Source organism: Tympanuchus pallidicinctus, unplaced genomic scaffold (assembly GCF_026119805.1).
Source record: "Tympanuchus pallidicinctus isolate F22 unplaced genomic scaffold, pur_lepc_1.0 scaffold7, whole genome shotgun sequence".
NCBI lineage: Eukaryota > Metazoa > Chordata > Aves > Galliformes > Phasianidae > Tympanuchus > Tympanuchus pallidicinctus.
In genome coordinates, this window is record NW_026294791.1 from 21,040,650 (window position 1) to 21,057,436 (window position 16,787).

General features: G+C 38.9%; 1 protein-coding gene across 3 annotated transcripts in view; it reads left to right on the forward strand.

The window, feature by feature from the left end:
* DENND1B (DENN domain containing 1B) overlaps positions 1 to 16,787 on the forward strand; it is a 144,808-nt gene that overhangs the window by 39,331 nt on the left and 88,690 nt on the right. For all 3 annotated transcript variants that reach the window (XM_052666935.1, XM_052666933.1, XM_052666934.1), the window contains exon 4: positions 9,302 to 9,351. In XM_052666935.1, coding sequence (XP_052522895.1) covers positions 9,302 to 9,351 — 50 coding nt within the window. The remainder of the gene's footprint in view (positions 1 to 9,301; positions 9,352 to 16,787) is intronic.

Consider the following 16,787-nt stretch of genomic DNA (forward strand, 5'->3'; position numbering starts at 1 on the left):
ATTCTTGCCTTCTTCAGTGATGTGCCAAACCAAAGAAGAAAAGATTAATTGATGGCTGAAACAGTGATGACAATCATTTGGAACAGCCTCCAAAAAGGCTGCCAAACTGTCATGTATGATGTCATTGTTGACTGGCCTCGGTTGCCCTCAGAATATTCCAATCTTGTCACCTTATTTTGCATTATATGCTTACTTATATTCTCTCATCTACTTGCTTAGTTCCCTCAATGCATTTTATCTTCCTTATGGTGCTTCTGTTATACTTTTAGCATTGTTTTTGTCTGAAGCTTATTGCTGCTCTTTGAGGACTGTCCTAATTATCTCAGTCTCTTTTTATAGTAGGTACTGGATGTTATGTTCTTGAATCCAGCATTTAAGTCTTGAAGTGTTGCTTAAACTAATCAGTTTACATTTTGTGAAATGGAATAACTTCAATTTACTTTGTGTTTATATTAGGAAGGTGTCTGAGTCAAATATCGTGACCTAAGTGTGATGAAATCCAGGAACCAGTGCACTCTGGTCTCAAAGAAGGAGGCTGGTCACTGTCTTTGTCTGCAGCAAGACCAAGGGTTGTTGGTGGGCAGCTACTGAAGGGGTCCAGGCTGCAGCTCTGGGGCCATGGGCAAGGAATGAGGAAAGGTGAAGCGGCTCCAGGCCGGTGCTCAGGATGGAAGTCAACAATATATTTTTAAATTTTATGTAAGAATTATGTCTTGTGCTCTTTTTTTATGCGTGTATTTGCAAGGCTTTGTGAAATGGTGCACATGAATGAGTGAACTTCTTATTTGCTTTTTCTTACCTCAATTTGTTTCATCTGAGTCAGTCTGTGTACAGTTATTAGCAGAAATACAGTTGGTAATAGAAGATCACATCTGAGAAATAATCATCTCTGAAGTCATAGTGCATCCTGATGTCTGTTCTGTGTCCTTCAGTGGTAAGGCCACTGTTAGAGGAAACGCTGGGAAGTGCAATGCAGCTCTAGAGTGTTAGGCCAGTTAGGGTCAGGAACTGGGGAGAACTCCTTCAGTAGGAACGAGCAAGTGTGGTGTGGGGAATGTTTGAGTTAGGCCTGCGCACTCATGGTTCTGTCCTGCATGTAAGAGAAGCAGGCAGTGACTTTACTGCATGGGACAGCCTATGTTTCCTGGCCAGCTGTTGGATGTGGCTGCTTTCTCCTCAGAGCTGCTGGTGATGTTCTGCTGTGCTGCTGGCATTGGCTGAGCTGACCAAGTCTGTGTGCACTTGAGGAAATGATGAACTGATGGTGCTGCATTATGAACTATAGCAAAGGTGCAATGGCCCAGACTCAAATGATCCAGGCACTTCCAGCCACAGGTGAAATGAAATGAATGTGTACTACTCATTTCCTTGAGGAAAATTGCATGTACTTGTGTGTCAGTTGCTTTTATTTCTATGTGATCCATCTGTATCTGGTGCTACAAGAGAGATGCTATAGTTTGGTTGCTTTTTCTGTTCCTTCTTGTGGTTTTGTTGCTTCTTCTCTTTTGTTTTTTGATGCTGTCAATGACATTTGGATTTGTACTGAGTAACACTTTTTCTTGCAATTGTCTTTCATTGCTACTAGTGATTTTTGTTAAGCTGTTTTATAGTAAGCCTTAGAATTTGACCTGGAAAATGAGAAGTATGTTTCCTTCATGAAAATATCTCAAATAATAGTAATTATGAAACAATTCTCCCAGTGGTTCCTTAGAAACTGACTTCCTTTCCCAGTTCCTTTTCTTTTGGCCAAAGATCCTTCTAGCTTAGGAAATTCAGCCCATGTGCCAAATGGGTTTCACTACCCTTTTCACTACCATGTGGTTCATCTACTTCCGCTACTACACAGCAGTGAGCACTCCATTGTGCTTTAAATTTAGAGCCCGCTCAAGCGTTTAGCTCTTGGAACATCTCACATCATTTATCAGCATAAGTCACTGCTACAGATATTCTATTTGGATGCTATGCCAAGATCATTCATTCATTTATGTAGTACTTTGTATTAATTGCTTCTAAGGTTCTGAATTACAAAGAAAAATATAATTTCACCATAACTTGTGCTGTGCAGTGATTTTTTTGGGGGAAAATAAAAGATGGGAAGTTCTGATCCTAGAAGAGCATCACCTTTTTGCTGTGAGTCTAAGACAGCTGGTCTATTGAGCATTTAGGTAATGATGCTGTCACTGAAATTGTATACTAATAAAATGTCATTTATCTTATTCCCTACTATGTGATGATAGAAAACTTTCTGTCATACTTGTGTCATTTTTGTACAAAATGCAATGAACTTCAAGATAATGAATATTATCTTAAAAGTTAAATACACCCTCCATAGTATTTCATTTCAAGAGTGGAGATGGAAGAGCGCATTTCTTTTCCAATTTTCTCAGCTCTCTAACATGGTCTCTCTGTCCATGCATTTGATTGTTGCATGCCATACAACTGTTACACACCTAACATCAGAATGTATGCAGAAATATTTCTCTTGCTCACTTTCATCACCAGTTATTGGATAGATGGTAATATTTTAATCTATATTTACACGAACAAGAACTACCTTTGAGAAGAACAACATTGTTGATTTTTAGGTTCAGAGTTCCAGAAAAATTTAGGGTTCTTTAAGTGGGTAAATTAATCTGTGCTGAAGTTTTTATTGTCTTGGCTATTCTGTTATTTGTGACTGCACTCTCAATATCTGTATGCTACAGTGGACAGTAAGATATGACTTAGTTATAACTGGTTAATTGTTCCTGAACCTTATTGTGTAGATAAGTGGAGAATCCAAGGTTTTTTTAATTCAGTGAAAATCTCAGTTCTGAAACCTTAGGAAGCCTTATTCTTCAGTCTCTCAGTGTGGTAACGTCTTTTGAAGTACCAGAGTTAGTTAATGTATTTGTTCTTTTCTCCTTCTATAAAATGCCTTTGAGGGATGCTCTATACCCACTAGAATCTCAATACAGATCAACTGTGCCTGGATTGAATTAGGTGGCCAAAAATGTACACTATCTGCAACTTAATCTAAAAATCACAATTTAAAAAGCAGGTTTGTTCTGAGGGAGCTGGGATTGCCCATTGTGTTGTGGTGTTTTGTTTTTTTTTTTTAAATGTAGCACAGAAGTTCTTGTGTCATGCAGTTGGGTTACCCTGCCATTTTAAAACAGTTTTACTCATCCTTGGTGTTATGCTGTGAACGAAATGGTATTATATGCATATGACTTCCATGGGCCTACCCTATAATTACAACTAGCAAGCCAATTAGTAATAGCTATTAATTATTAATATCTCTTATGCTATTTCAGAGAGTTCTTCATAATTTGCCTTTAGACATAGAGGAAAATTTGAGAACTCCAAAGGAGAAAACCAATAAGGTTAACTACTTTGATCTTTCCAAGGTACAGAGTGGGACTCGTTTCTTAGCCTGGAAAATTTTGTTTCAAAGGATGTGTGAAAGTTGGAGAACGATGTTGCTTGTGCTTCAGAGACCTTGCACGAATCATACAGTGCTTTCCATTCTCTTTTTTACAAGAAACTTTGAAGTCCTGTAAATTCTGAGTCATATTTACACTTCATTTAACGAATGTAGAAGTGGTAGCTGAATTACTTCAAACTGGAGATTACTGAGTTTCACAGTTCAATGTTTTCAGAAAAGAAATATAAAAAGCATCCATGTAGTTGAATACAACCACGAAGTGCTGTACCTTAAGGTGCATTTTCTCAATTATTTCCCAAAAAGGTTTTGCACCTCCACCCTAAACTGTTTGCATTTGTCTTTTGTATTCTTTCCTTTATGTGTGTGTAAGAGGAATGTTCTGAAAGCAGCTGATAATTTTTTTTTTACTATGAAATTAGTAGATGATCAACAGAATGATGCATATTGCACATAAAGGTTAAAAATAGTTATGGAGGCCTGCTAGTAATTTCCATACTTTAAACTTGGATTTCTGTGAATGTGATTTAAGATGAAATTTTTTGTTATTCAAACCATTTGGGCCTTACTTTATTGTAGCTACTACTTTTTGATGAGATTTTTAGCAGTGGTAACAGCTAAGTCTTTGAAATATAACTACTGCTGCTAGCTTCACATGGGTCCCTGCTGTGGGTGTGTGCAGCTTCACAAAAAGGAAAAGGAAAAGTCAGCTGTGAGGACAGAGCAGCTTGCTTCTTCACGGACTGTTTTATGTAGGAGCATTAGAATTTCACCTTAGTAGAGCCATAATGATGAAGGGCTCAACGCTGCAAGATGCTAAGCAGTCTTACTTTGATTTAAGAATGAATCTAAATCTGTGCTTAACTTGAAGCATTTAAATATTCCCATTGAAGTTTCTGCTTTGAGTCAGAAATATGTCATGACAGTCTTAAATCTCAAGTAGATCACTTGTTTGTATGTTTGAACTGACATAAGGTAACTAAAAACCGTGGTACCAAATCGTGGGGAGAAAGTCCAAGAGAGTCAGTTGAGGATGCTAGGAGATGAACATGGAGATTGCAGTATGGAAGCTGGTAAGAGAGACTTTCTTCCCTGGATGGAAGACATTGAGAGAGAGGTGAATAGAGATAGGAGGTTCTTGGAAGAGTTTTGAAGGACAATTAGACGAAATACTAAAGCAGAATAGCAGCAGGTAGTTTTTTGTCAGTAAGGAAAGAAAGACAAACAGTGTTTAATAAAGTATATGCAATAAAGACAAGACAAAAAAAAAGAGAAGTTCCCCTTTTTGTGGGGGTGGAGGAGGGTCTTTAAAGAAGGAAGGTAGATAAATAAGGAGACAAGAACTAGGAAGTTATTGAGGAAGAAAACGTTTGAAGAAAAAGGATAGTGGGGGGGAAAAGGCACAAAAATGTTTTATCTAGGTTGATGACTATTTGATGTCTTAGAATTCAAGATAATAGACATAAGGATAAGTAGCTTTTTGAGCACTGATTAATGTGAATGTTTTTGTGCATCTTATTTGGATTGTGTCATTCCATAATTCAAATTGTATTGCATACTACCTATCTTATTTAGGCCTTTTCTTCCTGGGTATGCTGACATACCTATGGAGTGAACATGGTGTGACATAATCTTAGAAAGAGAATGTCCCCTTCTTGAGAGGTGCTGATGCAATAAGTAGAACAGATCTAGGTGGGGATCTAACTGCTTGGGGGTGGGTGTTATACTGCAGATAAATGCAGAAATAGTTGAAAGGAGGCAGGAGTTTTTCTGAAAGGCAGTGTCTAAATTGCCATTTTTGAAGTGATTCAGTATTCTGAATATCTTAAAATGTTCCAACTGGAGAATATCTTCAATCCCCTAACAGAGATTCACAAGAAAAAATTCAAGTTTCCTTTCCTCTTAAAAGTGAACTGCAGAATATTGCAAGCACAAAAAGTTACTGTGGAGAGTAGTTCCCCTGTCCTTCTAATTTCAGAAATTAATTATATTAAATGTCAATAATTAAATATTTCAGTAGTGTAGTATCTTGTAGTCAGCTTCATTTCTGGTGATTCATCAAGCTTTGTCTGCATTTAAAGAAAAAAGGAACCCGTTGAAGGGTGTAAGTTGAAGTGGGGGGGGAAAAAACTCATGAACTCACTCATACTTTTGTAGCGATGCACTAAATATGCTGGTCTGTAATATACATCAAGACTGGTGAAATCTTTCTAAAGAGACAGCTCTTCTACTTTCAGTTGCTGTGAGATACCCTCCAAAACTCACTGTACTTTACACAGCTACATGTTTGCAAATGGACCTGCCTGAGGTATCTGTTTCCATTTCCACTTAGCAAATTAACAGTCAGAGCCACATATGTGCTTGCTTCCCTAACCTGACGCAACCTCTGTGTGTGTGATGTCCTTTCTGCTTTGTGGGATGAAAACATAGAAAGGGAAACACATGGAGATTGTGGCTTCACTGAGTTAAGCAAGGCCTGTTGGGGGGGGTGGGGGTGGGGGGGGGCAGAATTCCTGCTGTTGCCTGACTAAGGGTACCAAGTTTTGAAATTCCAGTGCTTTGAAATTGCAGCCAGGGAAAGGTAAATTTGTTCTTAGCTGACGACTGCAGAGCATGAATCAAATAATTGTTTGCAGTTCTGATTATGAACTTCTGAAGATTTTCTTTTAGTTGAGTACGATATTAGAAATGAAAATGAGATTTTCCTCAGTGAGGAGTAAGGTGTGTATCTGGAATGTAATCTATCCATTAATTTTGCATAAGGGTAAGACTGAGTTGCTAGGACTTGTTTTCTAGGAAAATGGTGTGTGATTTTAGAAACATCATCTACTATCTTTTCCATTGCTTCTAAAATGATGATACACAGACCTTGCTGTTTGGGTTTAAAACAAACCGAGGAAAGCTGAATAAATCTGACTCTGTAAGTGTCTGTATTATCTCTGTGTGTAATCAGTGTGTAGGAACAGGCTTGGACTGTGTAGAGCAATTGGTGCAGTAATTAATAAACCCACTGGACCGTGAATGTGTGAGAGAGCAACTTGCTGCTGATATAGATAGCATATCTATTTTCTTAAATACTATTTTCTTAAATACTATTTCAATTTTTTTTTTTAAGCTTTGCGTCAGGGAAACAATATCATACCAACTGTAGTTGGTATGATATTGATTTTGTGGTTTTATTCTTTTCATTAGAGTTTGTGTAAGGAGTGAGATAGCAATCCTTTGACTTAGTAATTAAAATCAATTGTTTATATGACTGTATGTGTTTACTCAGTGCTTCAAAGCAAATACGTGCTCTTTAACTTGTTTTCTGCAGCATCTTTTTAGTTTCCTCTGTGCACACACCTTCCTTCCTGAAACAGTGGCTGTTTTCTTTTCTGAAACTAACACTGTGAGAGCCCAGAGTGGTGCTAATCATGAGGCAGTGTGAATGGAGGATAGCTTGCTTTCTGAAGATTTGACAACCTTTTGTTTTCAGATATTAACGCATGCTTTTATGAAGCTTTTAAAATAAAAGATGATAAATGCATTATGCTTTTTCAGAAGATGTGCGTTTTGACTCAAGAGTGAGTCCTGTCTGAGTTGTGGATCGGTGAAGACAATGGCTTGTTAGGAAGCAGAGCTCAATTCTGCTCAATAGAAAGGTTATTGACTTGAACTGCACACCGATAGTGACTGCTTATGTGGATATATGAATAACAGACATTTGCATTTTAAATCTGTCTGGAAGCATCTTGGGGGCATCTTATTTTTCCTCCATTTTAAAAATCTGGCTAACACCTGTAATTAAGGGGGAAAGCAGAGCCCTGGAAGCGAGGTAGGACTTGCAGCCATTGATCTGTGTAAACCCAGCTTACGCTGTCAGGGGAAAAGCAGTCAACTGCTGAGCTGCTTTGTCACTGACATAAGCTGGGAGAGGATTTTTTTTTTTGTCTGTGCTGTTTATACACCAGTCTATAGACCTGCTGGCTGCTTGAATTTTAAAGAGCGGAGAGGTTTAAAGACCGCTCCCTGAGGGATGCTGCCGCCAGTTGGGAAGCGAGCGGGGCCGCTCTGCAGGAGCTGAGCGTGTGCCGGGGGCGGCGTGAGGCCTTGCTGTCCTGTGGCCGGAGGCACGCGTCGTCTTTGGGTCACCGGCTGGGCTGCTGAGCTGCCCCTGGGCTTGGGGCTGGTTCTTCCTGTGGGATCGTTTATTCTGAGGGATGCGCTGGGAGGCTGGAGTGAATATGTTTCTGTAACCTGTTCTGAATCGTTTCTGAGATCAACAGGCAGCAAGCCCAACTCTCAGTAGTATGGAGAAAAGAACTTACTATAGTGTGATTATAGGTGCAGATTTGGAAGGAGAATTTGAGTTGAGATACTGAGGTCCCTTCCCAAAGCACACCGCGGTGTGCTCAGACCCCTCTCCTTCTGTGCTGGGGAAGCTGGATTCTCAAAGATTTCTTGAGCTCCCTTACGTGACATAGAAACTCTTGAAAATTGATTTCTTCATTCTGTACTATTAGTTCACATAGTGGAGCATCGTGTATCTTTAAGATGTTGCAGCTAACAATGTGTGTTGTATTTGAAGGATTCATTTCTGTCTCTTTCTTTCCCTGGACTTTTCAGCTCTCGCTGATTAACTTCCATGGGTTCTTTGTGTTTTACACTTACAACTGTTCCAGGCAGATGTTTGGAGCAAATAGTCATTGTGTGTGGGAATTTCAGTACATAGCTTCCCCTAATGGAAGCTGGCTGCTCAGCGCACAGTTGAACAGTGTTCAAGCAGGAGGGTACTAACATCCTTGATCCAGTTCTTAACCCCATCTGCATCTCTGCAGTCTGCTTGCCTTTTCCTGAGTGTGTGCACCTCGCAGGATGCCTTTATAAGCTCCAGCGTAGCCAGTATAGTCCTGTTGTTGGTCTCGTACAAAGAGAGAACCCTGTAGCTGTGCTGACCCATACAAATGCCATCTCTTGTCCCTTCTTAGCTCATGCGTGCCACAGAAGGTTTGTTTCCCAAGTTGAGTGTGACTGTTGGGAAAAACTGCTATTTCTGGGATCCTGTAAGATCGCTTTAATAATTTCTACTAACAAATCTGCAAATCACTTTTTCACCTAATGAAAAATTTTTACTAGCTTGGGAGCATTTTTATATCATAATTTATACCTTTATTTTTCACTAAACAACTTAGTAAATGCTGTGAGAGAGAGCAATGCTATTATATTATTGTACAAATATAGCTCCATCAGATTCCCTCCCTTTCCCTTTATGAACAGAGTTGCTTTCTTTTGAAAACCAAAGGGTTAATCATATAAATATCTCTCTTGGACCAGCAGAAGATTTCCACAATTTTCAGCGTTTGACCATGAGACATGTATAGAGTCGTTATACCTCTCTGTAATTCATTCTGCTGCCAACTTCATTCCCTTTTCTCTGCCTGCATTTTAATTGAAACAACATTTGTATTTTTGAGCCAGGATCTGTCAGAAGTCCCTGTGGCTAGTCTGTGGTACAAGTAGCAGCAGACGTGGCTTACCCATATGGTGTGGTGCTTCTTGTAAAATCCATATGGCCTTGTTGAGGGGAATCCCAGCGGGGATGTGAAGGGTGTTAATACCCTTCAGGCCAGGCCTTTCCCTCCTGGGGCTTCTACGGCATTGTCTTTGCAATCTGCCGAAGCACAAACTTAATTCCTTTTTAATAATCAATTATTTCAGTCCAGGAACGTGTACTGTATTTTTTTTTTTTTTTGCAATCATATGTTCCTCAAGTTTATTATTATTTTCTATGAATATTTCTGGATATTTGTTTTAAACCAATCTTCAGGGGAACTGCTAGCAAACAGAGATAAAAGCCTTTTCAAAATCCTAACCCTGTTTCCCTTGCATTTACAGGAAGTGCTGAACAGTGTTCCAAAGTTCTGCTTTCCTTTTGACGTCGAAAGGTATGTTGCAGTTATCATTGATTTAAACATTTTATAGGAAAGGGTATTTAGTGTGATAACAGGGAAATATTTAAAGGACAAATAAAAATACAGTACAGAAACATGCACCCATGGATGAACATCACAGCAAAACACAACTTTTCTGGAGTTGTAAGGGTATGTCTTTCAGGATAGAGCAATATTCCGCCTCTTGATTATATTTACTCCTGTAAATTATATATGCTCCTGTGTAATTGTTAACGTCTGTGTTACTATCAGCATATAATACAGTTTTGTTCAAGCAGCAGCCATCATAAAGTCACAAGTCTTTAGGATATAAATACCAGTACTGAAAATGTGTAGTTTGAGTTCAGAGAAATTAAAACTTTAATTACATGGAAGTAACTGAATGTGCAGCTGATTTTTCTTAGAGTAGACTTAAGAGCTAATTAATAATACATAATAATCTTACCTTTCTGGTATCCATTACAGTGTGGCATCCGTGTAATGATGCAATAATTTAAATGGTTTGTATAAAAATTTTATTAATTAAAACACTTATTTGAACTTGTCAAACTGATTAATGGTAATTAATCTATCACGCTCGCTTCTAAAACTTGCATTGTCCGAATCAGCAAAGATGGAGTTAAAAGCGTGATTTGCATAAGGAAGAAAGCTGCAGGCGGTAGGCAGGCTGAGCCGGCTGCAGGGCAGTGTTGGCAGCGCTGTGAGCGAGAGCCCTGCAACAGCGACTGGCAGTGTAGTGTCAGTAGTGTGGTGCAAGGCAGGGAGGGAGGCTTTACAGGAGAACATGGCACGTACAGACTGTCATAAGCACAACTTCTCTGAAGAAAACTAGGCTCATTTAGCCATATAGATGTTTAGTTGTTTGCATTTTGAACTGGCTAAACTTGCTGCCCTTCAAACTGTTTTGATGACCTAACCAGTGCTGTTCATGTTGGCTGTAAAACACTGAAGTCCTTAATGCGCTGGAGACATATGCAGTATATCTGTGTAAAGCTGATAAAGAAGATGAATAATGAAAATACAAATAGAGGATAACAGAAAAAGGTGAGGCTCCGCTGCTGCCATCCAGTGGCAAGAATTTTATCAGTGGCAGCAAATAATTATTTTCAAATAACTACTTCAGTGTTAGCTGTTTCTGTTTATTCATTCAGAAAGCACTTAGTTGCTTATATGAGGCTGATAAACTTAATCAGAATTCTGTGGGAATATATTACTTTAACTGAGTATCCAAATGATGGGGGGAAAAATGATACAAGTTATGTGATGTTTGTTGTTTGCCCTTTGTCCTTCTGCTTCCAAGTACTTTTTCACCTCCATATTTGACCAAAGAGCAGTGCTCTCAGACGGGAAACTTATATAATATCCATACACATTGGCAGTTGGACAGAAGCTGGGGTGATTTGTGGAAGCTGAGGTGCACGTTCCATTGACTGCTGACTGCTCAGCCTGCACGCAGCTGCCTCTGAAACCAGTTTCAGTACAAGTGGCTTCTGCTTGGCTGGGGTTGGGAGCTGGGCTGTTGGGACCTGTGAGGGAGTACAGGCAGTGTGGGGTCCTGGGAAGGGAAGGTACTTGGGCAGGGGAGGTGGGCTGAACTGCCGTGGGCAAAGAGACAGAAGTACTGGATGCCCATGCAAGAGTGTCTGCTGCTCTTAACTGTTTGGGAGGAATAATTTAGGGCTGTGTTGTGTTTATGCTATTCAGTTCAGACATTTTCTACTGTAAAGGCATGTTGCCACTTGAAAATAAACAATACAAAAACTGTATAGTTGTCTTTTACTTTCCTGGAGTTGGATATTTTTGTTTTGAAAAGTATGGGACCAATGCAGACAAGTATTGATAAATATGTTGCTGTAACTCCTTTCTGTGTTTGTTTTATTTTTAAAAGAATGCTGTAGGTGTGACAAACACCTAGTTTTTTTCTAGCCATAAACATGCTTTTCACTTGTCTGCTGAGCATTTATTTTCTCGCAGGGAGAACAACCACAGACCATACAGTGAGTGCCCCCAAGTATTTTACAGGCAGCTTCAGTGGCAAGTTCTGTACAGAAAGCTTTCATTGAAGAGAAAAGCCAAGTTTCTATTTCACAGGTTGAGCTCATTGTACTTTAGGGAATATAGTTTCTCAAACTGTATTGTGAGATCTATCAGTATATAAACCACTGAGAGCACTTTGTGATCCTTGTAAGAGCTAGGAAAGACTAGAGCAGAAGTGGTATTTCCACTGATGCTAGTGATTGAGGTATCTGGAATAAAAAAAAATGACTTCGTTCCATACTTTGCTTCTGGGCATTGTTGCATGCAGCGGAGTTTCAGGCAACAGTGTCCTTTTTATTAAATAGATAAACAAAACTCATTTAAATAATAAATCAATGTTCTTGAAATTATGAAAATAATGTAATTAAAGCCCTGTCAAATCCCAGTGGTAAGTCCATCGTCACATTTTCCTCTGCCTCACCTGTACTCAATTAGTGAATGAATTGAAAAGTGGATGAAGTGAGAATGTGTTTGATTTTGTTGTATTCACTATGCGGTGATCATGGACTAAGATCTGGATTTGATTCTATGTGATACTGCTTACATTATCTCACTAGAAATACAGACTTCCATTTGGATGTATGAAGTAGCCGTACACTATTTGTTTTAATTATCACAATTGCATACTGTGAATGGTGATTTAAAATCTGTGGGTAACTCCCATTAAATATAAGCTGAAAGTCAAGCCAAAAAGACACAATGGATGGCATGATGTGTTAACCATTACTTAAACTTTGAGATATATACATACATGTATATAAATAGAAAGCAAACACATAATTTTGTTACTAACACAGTACAGCTTACATTTTATGCTGAAGAGGATTAAGTACTGAATTCTGCCATAGAAGTTCTTGAGCATTTACCCCGAGAGCCTACATCTTTTTTTTTGCAACTAAATTGTTTTAGGATTCATGAATTACACAACTGCACAGTTTTTAAACTGTTCATTTGTTGATAGTCATGAATAAGTTCGCTTTTTCTCTGCTGTGGAATTCCTTTCTCTGTTTCTATTTGTAAGAAACAGGAGGATTGTACTTTTAAAAAATGTAGAGATTTTATCACTTCCTTCTAATATTTGCGAAGCTGATTTTTAAGTGTCAGAGAAAAACACCTTGTCTTTTTTGTTCTTTGTAACCTTCATGCAAACGCTACATGATTATTTTTCCTCTTCTTTCCCCTCAGTGATCTGTATTTTCACTCTCAACCTCAAACTCGTGTAACTTGCAGAGCCCCCACCTCACTCGCTAGCTGTGTTGGTAATTTTGTTGGATGATTGAGTGAGCATGCAGATGTTCTTCTCAGTCACAACTCAAAATCAATCTTAAATTTCACTGTCACAGTTTGACTCTTCAGTTTTTCTGCACTTTGATTCTCTTTCCTTTGTTCCCTCCTCCATAAATACTTCTGATCTCCCTTTCTTCTCCTCTGCTTTTTCCCCTTCAGGTTGTATTTCTTCTGTTGTTTGTGTAGTCCCTCTGTAGCCAAGACTTTGGAAGGTGTCTGTAGGACTAATATGGAGATAAGTGCCTTATTGATTTCACCTACTGTGCCCACCCAGTCACATGGTAAGGGCTATGTTGCAGAGCATAAGTGGCTCTGCTGCATGTGCTGTAGGAAGATTACTCGTTAGGTGTAGAGTATTGCTCAAGTACGTGAACTACTGTGCCTATTATTTAGCTCACAAACTATTCGAGTCAATGGCTAAACCATTTCTGTTGGTGTTTTGAGTAGCAATCTCTGGCTGTGGAGATGATTTGTGGCTTACAGAAATACTTAGTTAAAAAGTCAACAGATGAGAATAGAAAGTACTTAGCTAAGAATATATTTAACGTTTCAAGCTGTATAGATAAATTATAACATCTCCTGAACACTTGAGTCATTCCAGTCAATCTGCAGGATGAGTTAGAAACTCTGAAATGAAGTAGTAATCTTGTAAAACTGAGTTTTTTTTCACTCTATCTCATTGTATTATACACATATATGCCTACAATTTATATTATATATGAGAAAAATCTGTGTAAAGGCAGGAGGAACCCAAGTGGTGGAGTCATGATCACAGGGTGAGTTTAGAAGCAGAAACAATAGTTGTTGTTGGCGATAGTAATCAGTGGAAGAAAATGGCTCAAGCTGAGGTTGCAGAGTCCCCACTCCACCCCCATCAGCTGGTGCTTCCACCTTTACATCAATTCCAGCTTGAATCTCTTTCTCATTTTTCTCTGATTTGGGGAGAATTAGGGTCAGTGGTTGGTGTGCTTTACTTTTCAGTGTCAGATTTGGAGAAAAATACACTGAAATTTTTCAGTAGCAGTTGCCTGTAGTTAAGAACTGAGTAAGCTGAGTTAGTGAGTAAGAATTGTGCCTTGCTGGTCAAGCATATGTGTGTGACACACATAATTAATGTTACCTGTAACTTTGTGTTGTTTAAAAAATATTGACTGAAATCTTTTCTGCCATGCATGGTTTTTCATTGTTTGGAAACAGCAAAATCTCTCTGAAGTTCAAAGCCCTTTAGGAATTCCTAAGTGTGAAGGGCGATTCATTTCAAGCATACTGTGTCTCCTAAGTAGATAAATTTGGAAGAAGAGCAATTCTAATTAAGAATAAAGGATAAATGTGATGGTTAGACATATTGTTTTTCATTAGAAGAGATTTAATTCCTGCCTTAATCAGCTCTCTCAAGGCAGCCTTGAAATGCAGCCTGCACAATGGCTATAGTGTAAACAGAGTTCTTTAAAACAGCTCTTTACCTGCTCTGTGTGTACCAAAGAGCCTTTTCTGTATTCTGCTGATATTAGAAAATTTTTTAAAACTGCTTTTATTCATATAGTGAACTGTAATAGCCTTGAAAGAGCCCATTGTAGTCTGCAGAGTTAATAAGTGTTTACACACATTCTTTGCTACTGGTGATTTATTGTTGTTAAACTAAGATTAAATGTAAGCAGGCCATGCAGGAGCTGAAAGGAAGGGGGGGGGGGGGGGGGTGGGGGGAAGCAAGACAGAGGAATGAGGGAGGAGGAGGTCAGCGACAGTTTGCAGTAGCGTGCCTGTGCTGTCTCCCTGCAAGTGAGCAGGTTACTTGTTTTGAAGTAATCCACAGGCCTGAGTTCTGTTTAAAATAAATAAATTAAAAAAAATGTTGTGAATCTTGTTCAGTAGATCCTGTGCTCCATTGGAAAGTACGGGTAACATTTTGGTTGGGAAATTCTGGTAGGTAGGAATCGCGTTTATCTATGTTGATTTTCATCTTAAGGAAAATTGGTAGAAGCATCTTTGCTGTGATTTGGTAGTGTGGCCAAAGTCATGACTTGGCTTCAGAGGCATGGGACCTAAATACCATAGCTAAAACTTGTGCACATAAAAATATGCAACGGGTGTATTAAAACTATTGTGCTAGTGCTTCTTGAATGTTTTGTGTTGAGTTCAGACATTGACATTATCAATCTGTGTGGAAATACGCAGCCATCATTAGCTTGTTCTTCTATGGCTGGCATACAGTCAGTTTCAAGTCTGCTGAAGAGGGGCAAAAAAGCTGGCCTCCTTGCTGCCCTCAGGTCTTGCATGGAGCTTTTGAAGTAGCAACCTAGAGTGAAGTTGGTATTTGAAACTCTGATTAGAAAACATGCTGCAAATGACTGGTCTCTGGCTTTTGTTAGCTGTTCTTCTGAAGCAAATGAGACCAAATGCAAACTTGTTTGTGGAGGTTCAGCCTTGGAGCTTTTCTCATCTCGAGCATCCAGAATGTGCTGCTTGCAGCTCCTCCTAAAGTCTGTGGGATGCAGCTTTCAAGCTGGGCTGTTCTCACACCAACTGTGAAAATGCTGCATAGTCTCTCTTGAAGGGAAAATGTTGAGTTGGAGGTGGTGAGATGGCATTGGGATTGCCTCCTGCTGGACTGCCATAATTTGCCTGTGCTATTTTTAATAAAATCTCAGAATTAAATCATATTTGGTCTCATGCATTGAAATTTTTACATGTGCTTTAATTGCAGTACAGTATATTCTCCTTTGTCATCTTCCAGTGTTGAGAAGGGAGGAGATAAATGAAAGGAAGGGCTGCTTACTGGTGTTAGATTCTTTAGGCTAAGGAATTGTTTTTAAGCAATAGTGGAGCAGAGGCATACGGCATGTGTGTACACAGTACATAAAAAGCAAAGCCTGCATAGTGGGGCATCTATTAAGACAGCTTTTGTAAATAGCTTATCACATGTTTGACTGAGGTACTGTACCCTAGGTGGAGCACAGGGTGCTGGCAGTGCTGTTGCTGAGGGACTTTGCAACACTTGGCTGTGCGCAGACCTGAGGGTTTCAGTGGAGATTTGCCTCTTTATTCCTGAGAGTAATAGAGACTTGGATAGAAAATGGCTTTATTGGCATAGGAGTAATGAGACAATGTCACTGATGCTGTTGTGTCATATGTTATACGCAGGCAGCATCCTAGTTATCCTAAAGAACCTGAAAAAAAAATTAAGAGTGAGAGCCATCAAGCATTTACTAAAAGTAAAGAGCATACTAGGTTGGTTCAGTTGACTGAAGATATTTGAGGAAAATACTTGTAATGAATTGAGCTTTATTATCAAACTTATTCTTTAAAGTCTGTTAATGATGGTGGATTTCTAATGATCACATTGGACTAGATATATATTGTTCTGTTATTTGTGCTCAGGGCAGGCTTTTATTTCAGGCTAATCACTGTGGTTGGAAGGGATGTGTCCAAATGGAAGTAAGTGGGAGTTCGGAGAGTCTGGGCAGTGGCATCACTTGGCCGATCTTTGAGCTCTTCTCATCATCAATTAAGCATTTGCATGTGTCCCATTGTAAAAAACCCATTACCTTTGATCTCCTACCTTTTTTTCCTTCCCATGGGTAACTTTTTGCTTTTTATTTTGCTGAAGTTTTTTAAAAATAAACATATTGCAGGGGATAAATGGGGAAAAAAGTGCACTTGGTGGGAGATGAAAGATGGTTCTTAGATTCTGAAGGAATTCTTTTTCAGCCACAGGTGACATATGTTAACCATATTGCTCTCTAGCAGGTGCTTAGGCATTCTGCTGAAGATGATGTAAGAATGAGAAAATAAGATGGTAGAATTATAGTCAGAACTGCTGTGTTACCTTTCCAGAACTTCTACAGTGCCCATTAAAACTTAGCTGTATTTTACTTTTGACTATGCTATGCATTACCTCTCCCAATTGAAAATGCTGAGTCTACCTAAAGCTTATTTTTTTTTCTGGGAATTGTTGAAAAAGTGCAGTATGTTTTTCCGTGAATAAGGTTAAGATGTAATTTGTGTTCTTAAGTGCTTATATGGAATGCATTTCATGATTTCTATGAAAATGACCCAAGTTTGACCAGACTGAAAAGCCAGTTTTAAGCTTGCAATGTGCTTTGCTT